The sequence below is a fragment of the Teleopsis dalmanni genome, chromosome X, assembly GCF_002237135.1.
Source record: "Teleopsis dalmanni isolate 2A chromosome X, ASM223713v2, whole genome shotgun sequence".
In the NCBI taxonomy this organism is placed as follows: Eukaryota; Metazoa; Arthropoda; class Insecta; order Diptera; family Diopsidae; genus Teleopsis; species Teleopsis dalmanni.
Window position 1 is genome coordinate 78777992 of NC_051848.1, and position 6051 is coordinate 78784042.

At 32.5% G+C, this 6051-nt stretch overlaps 2 protein-coding genes across 2 annotated transcripts; both read right to left on the bottom strand.

The window, feature by feature from the left end:
- Nucleotides 1–1572: 1572 nt before the first annotated feature.
- Nucleotides 1573–4514, bottom strand: LOC119688588 (uncharacterized protein K02A2.6-like). Its single transcript, XM_038103261.1, has 3 exons — nucleotides 3767–4514; nucleotides 3232–3700; nucleotides 1573–2809 (listed from the first exon to the last, which is right to left on the bottom strand). The coding sequence occupies exons 1-3, from the start codon at nucleotides 4512–4514 to the stop codon at nucleotides 1573–1575; spliced, it is 2454 nt and encodes an 817-aa protein (XP_037959189.1).
- A 62-nt stretch (nucleotides 4515–4576) lies between these two features.
- Nucleotides 4577–5803, bottom strand: LOC119688589 (uncharacterized protein K02A2.6-like). Its single transcript, XM_038103262.1, has one exon. The coding sequence runs from the start codon at nucleotides 5801–5803 to the stop codon at nucleotides 4577–4579; it is 1227 nt and encodes a 408-aa protein (XP_037959190.1).
- Nucleotides 5804–6051: the final 248 nt, after the last annotated feature.

Here is a 6051-nt window from a genome sequence, read left to right on the forward strand (position 1 = left end):
ATGAAATTGAAATTTATTAGTTAGATGGAAAAATACTCGTAATTCACTTTGCGGTCTCTATAGTAATTAAAGCATAATTTATTTGTTGTATGTTGAGGTTCACCACATGAATAATTTTTCATAATTGTAACCCCATTCGGATGAATTCATATACCATAAATCATGTCACCATATATTTTTTAGATGTCGGCGATTTATTTGAATCGTTAATTAAATATTTGTTTCTTAATTAGCATAATTAGTTAAGTCTATATTTGCGAATAAGACAAGCTCTGTAAAAAGAAATCATGTTGCCTTGATCTTGATAATGTGAATGTTTACATGGCCCGGTTCTTACATTTGCCCTACTATGCACCCTCTTTACCATGGAGGCTTTTTTATTTATTAAGGCATTGAGAATCGGCACGTGCCCAATATTATTAATAATTTCTATAATCAGAATCGTGATAGTGTTCCCTACAGAGCTTGCGATTTCTCTCTTCAGTTTTTGGAGTTTAAGGTATGTTTACTTTGTGCACTTCCTCTATAAAACTAACTTTTTCATTATGTGAAACTTAATACGTACAATAATATAAATACATGTTTCACTTGACTACGATTAGTTCAAGTACAGAGAAGTTTTGTTATATTTCATAATACGATTTGCAATTGTCAAGTTATCAAAGACTTAATGCTAATGGAGTAGTAATCTAAATTTTTATTAAACTACTAATTCGGGAATAGATCTGAAGGATTAATTCGTTTAAGAGACTTTGTAAGGCCAGATGTATTAGACAGATGATGGACTGTCTTGAAAATTTTGAATGGTTCGTATAGACGATTTTGGAGCACATCCCAATAACCGGAGCAAAGACTTGCTTGTACGAGTATATAATTAATTTGTTGCTTAGAAAGACGGGTGATTTTTTCCAAAAAAGCCAATATTCTATTTGGCTTTTTTCTATTCATTAATTACTGAAGGTACGATAAAACAAAATAACAAACCCATAAAGCAAATTTAAGCAGTGAAATATACAAACAGGAGATTTCTTTGTTTTGAATTTTTTGTATCATAACTTATTTGATTTTAATTTTCATATTATTTAATTACCTTCACAGACAGTTTTGTTTTTCAGCACTACCACGCCCTACCACTACATAGCACTACCATTACATATATATATATATATAATAAAAAAAAACGATTTTTGATTTTTTCTTATAAAATTTTATTTAATATGTACTTCACGCGATGCAATCTTAACTTTAACTCTGCTCAAAGTTTTTTCTGTTTCGAGCGGCAAGTTCTATTTTATTCAATTTAATAGTGTAGAGAGAAAGCTTAATGCCACTTATTTATATAAATATATATATATATATATATATATATATATATATATATATATGTTATATTTCTGTGTTTATATAATTCTATTTTATTTTTCAATTATCAATTAATTATTACATGTGCACGCGCTTTTTTCTATCTCTCCTTCTTTCTTCGCATGCTCCAAAACAGCTGATCACCTTAGTGATGCCATCTCGTTACGATAATTGATTTTATATCGTAACACCTACCCTTTTCGAAATGTTTTACTGTGGTTGAAACCTAGTGACTGCTATGCGATTACGTGTTGTCCTACGAAGAACAGGTGATGTAGGTGTTGAAATTGTTGTAGGCATTATGGGTAACTCGGTTGGCGATGTCGATAGTGGTAGAATATTTGGCAGTGTCTGATTGTTGAGTGCTTTTGTAAACTGATCTGATTGTTGTGGTAAATCATACACATCTAGTGCAGCTTCCCAAAACCTGTGGTTATTATTTTGGTCGTGGTAGCGCTTTCGTAATTGATTACAATGAATTCGAATTAATTTTCCATTGTTCAGAATAACATTGTACATTACTTTTCCTTTTTTCTCAATGACTTCCCCAGGCATCCATTTGAAACGGTTAACTCCATTTGGAATGTTGGCGTAAATTTTATCTGATGGAAAGTATTTTATTTCCTTGGCACCGTACCTTTTGTTAAATTGCTTTTCCATTTTGAATTTATTTGGACTTAACTTTGCATTGTGTAGCTTTTTTGGCTGCAGCAAATCTAAATTTATTCTCATTTTCCTTCCGAACATGACTTCTGCTGGAGATCGCTTCTCTGGTGAGTTTACATTCGGTGTTGAACGATATGTCTGAAGAAATGTGCATAAATTTTGTGTGATCGTCCCCTCTCCTTCTAATTTTTTTAAAGATCTTTTGAAAGTGTCTACAAACCTTTCAGCTTGACCATTCGACATTGGATAGTAAGGGCTGGAATATAGATGTTCAACGCCGTTATGTTTTAAGAATTGTTCAAAATGTTCACTACGAAACTGTGTTCCATTATCTGATACGATTGTTTTTGGCAGACCAAATCGGGCAAAAATATCATTTAAAATATTCACGGTTGCTTGGGATGACATTGCTTTTGTTTGAACAATTTCCGGCCACTTTGAATATGCGTCGACAATGACCAAAAAATACCATCCTTCTATCGGTCCAGCATAGTCTATATGCACCCGCTCCCACTGTTCGCTTGGTGTGGGCCAAGAATGAAGTAATGTTTTCGTAGGCATCTTTGCTGCATTTGCACATTGATTGCAATTTTGAATAAATGTTTTTATATCAGTATCAATGTTTGGCCAATATACAAAACTCCGTGCTAATGCCTTGGTACGCTCAATACCTTGATGACCACGATGTAATTGTTTAAGTACACGTTTTTTGTAGACTTGTGGGATAACAATACGTTCACCGTACACAACACATTCATATATTAATGATAACTCATTTTTCCTGTGTAAAAATGCTTGTAATTCTCTATTATTTATTGTTTTGTTAGGCCAACCATTTGTAATATAATATATTATTTTTTTTTTAGAATTGGATCTTTTGCTGTTTCATATGTGATCATTTTATGTGTTACTGGTAAAGTATTTATAGTGTTAACTATAATTGAATTTACACTTCTTTCTAATTTGATTGATGCTACAACGTAATTTTCAGAAATATTTTCGTTGTTGTTTATAAGTCTAGATAATACATCAGCGTATCCGAAACTGTTTGTTGAAATGAATCTTATTTCAAAATCGTATGCTAAAAGCTGAATTGCCCATCTTTGAAGACGATTAGCTTGATGTATAGCAATGCCTGTTTTTCTACCGAAAATAGTCAGTAAAGCCTTATGGTCGGTATGCAATATAAATCTTCTTCCATACAACATTTTATGAAATTTGGTAACTGCAAATATGAGTGCAAGTCCTTCTTTTTCTATCTGGCTATATTTTTGTTCTACCGGAGTGAGAGAACGTGAAGCATGGCAAATAGGTTTAATGGATCCATCTGAATATTCATGCATGATGCATGCGCCTAACCCATAGTTTGATGCGTCAGCAGCTACAATTAGCTTCTGATTTGGATCATAATGGCATAATAATAAATGTGATGACATTATAGCTTTAAGATGATGGAAAGACTTCTGATGTATCGCGTCCCATTTCCATTTTACATTTAACTTAAGTAAATTATCAAGTGGTCCTCTTAACTCACGCATCTTCGGAACAAATTTCCCGTAAAAATTTATTGCGCCAAGAAAATAACGTAATTCTGTAATATTTGATGGTTCTGGCATTTGCTTGATAGCGGCAATACGTTCTGGATCAGGTTTTAACCCTTCTTGATTGTACCCTAAATACTTAATTTCAGTTTTAAAGAAATTACATTTTTCGTATTTTAATTTAAACCCATAATCACGTAGCCTTGTAAGAACTGCATATAAATTGTCTGTATGTTCATATGCTGTTTTACCGGAAACAAATATGTCATCAATATATGATGCAGTGCAATTTAGTCCTGCTAACATTTGGTCCATAATTTGTTGAAAAATTGCTGGAAATGTTTTTATTCCAAAAACCATTCTGTTGTACTGGAATAGCCCGATGTGTGTATTTATTGTTAGTAGATGTTTCGATGCGTCATCAACCTCGATTTGTAAGAATGCATCCGATAAATCTATATGGCTAAATATTTTTGAATTTGCCAATTTTGAGAATATATTTTCTGGTAATGGTAATGGGTATTGATGTGATTCGAGGCAGTTGTTTAGACCAGTTGAGAAATCAGCACATATGCGTACGTTTCCGTTTGTTTTTTTCACAACAACTATAGGTGCTGCCCATGCGGAGAAGTTTACTGGTGAAATAACCTTTAATTCTTGGAGTCTTTTGAGTTCATCTTCAACTAGTTGTTGTACCGCATATGCAACTGGACGCTTTGGCTTAAATACTGGCTGAACGTTTGGTTTCGTTGTGATTACTGCTTTTGTTTTAGTGCATAACCCCATTTTGCCATCGAATACATCTGAAAAAAAATGTTTCAGGTGAGTATCTTTATTCGGATTTGAACACAATTGAATACTATCCTGATTTTGACAAATACTATTACAAATAGAATTGATTGACATATTACATAAATTCAATTCTTGTATCCAATCTAAACCCATTACGTTGAGATTTTGTATAGGAGTAACAAAACAAGTTAAACTTTGCTGTTGATTTCGAAATTCTACGTTGCATTTAAATTTTGCTGACAATGGTAACTCATCTGTTGCGCTGCGTGCTGTATGTTCTGATTCGCTAACATTATCGGCTTTGATTTTTTTAAATTGTCTTCAGAAATTATTGTTATATCTGATGCTGTGTCAAGTTGCAAATTTAATGGTGTGCCATTAATTTTGACTAATATGTATTTGCGTTTAATCATATTGACTTTGTTTGTAGTAAAGATGCTTTTTGAATTGAATTGACGGCCCTTATCAATTTTATGGTATTTTTGATTTTCATTTTGAGTTTTTCGGTATTTGCAATATCCTTCTTTATGCCCGACAAGTTTGCATCTGTCGCATTTGTGATTTTTGATTGGAAAGTGCCGCGAGTAATGAAATTCACCACAAAACCAACAAGGTGTTTTCGGTAAACTTGAAGATTCTTTTGACTTGCCATTATTTTTGATTTGTTTTTCAGTTTTATGGTTATTGACACGTAAACGATTTACCTGTGCATTGCTTTCTATGAGCATTGTATCGACTTTTAAATTTAGTATCTTTTGGCATTCTGTTGATAAGGTCTCCAACGTGACTTTCGTGCTTTCATTTTCCAATTTATTGAACATTTTTGTGCGTAATTCAAATTCTGATGGTGACTTTAATCCCATAATGAATATTAGACACTTAAATTGATCTGTAGTTAAATCATTCAGTTTGAATAATTCACATTGCTTATTAACCATGCTCGCATATGTAACGAAATCTTGTGTAGGCTGCTTTGTTATCTGTAAGCAATTGAATCTAGTATTGAATAGTGAAATCTGATTTCCAAAAAGTTTCTTGAGTTTTTCTACTGTGTCTTTAAAAGTAAAATCACGACTATGATTTGGTAGAATATAATTGATGTATTTATTATGAACAATGGTGTTCAATTTACGTAAAAGCAATCGTGTTTTTGCGGCATCATCCAATTTTGCAGCATCGATTAGAAACAGATCTTCGTACCGCATGTACCAAGTGTCAAATGTAATGTTATTTTCTGTATCGTGACAAAATTCTGTGATGTTTGATGCAAGTGCTTCAATTATGAATTCTGGTTCTGTTGGCTTGGATGTTGACGATGAATGCTCCGCTACTTCTGATTTTCCTTCTTTAAACAATTTTGCGATAAGATTCTGCATTGCAAGATTGTCTTGATGATTTTGATTCTGAATTTGTTTCAGAATATCAGCAAGTTGCTCTGCCATCTTGCTATATTTTTACACTTTAAAAGTTTTCCTCGTCGCCACTGTTATATTTCTGTGTTTATATAATTCTATTTTATTTATTCAAAATCATTTATTCAATTATCAATTAATTATTACATGTGCACGCGCTTTTTTCTATCTCTCCTTCTGTCTTCGCATGCTCCAAAACAGCTGATCACCTTAGTGATGCCATCTCGTTACGATAATTGATTTTATATCGTAACAATATATATATATATATATAGTCA

Excerpts from the sequence above, each read along its gene's own strand:
- LOC119688589 (XM_038103262.1), bottom strand. The coding sequence starts at position 5,803 with ATGGCAGAGCAACTTGCTGATATTCTGAAACAAATTCAGAATCAAAAT.
- LOC119688588 (XM_038103261.1), bottom strand. The coding sequence starts at position 4,514 with ATGGGTTTAGATTGGATACAAGAATTGAATTTATGTAATATGTCAATC. Across the intron at positions 3,701-3,766 it reads TGCAGTTCTTACAAGGCTAC|GGTACAATCAAGAAGGGTTA; the intron begins GTGATTATGGGT and ends TTAAGTATTTAG. Across the intron at positions 2,810-3,231 it reads ACCAAATTTCATAAAATGTT|GAAAAATGAGTTATCATTAA; the intron begins GTATGGAAGAAG and ends ATTTTTACACAG.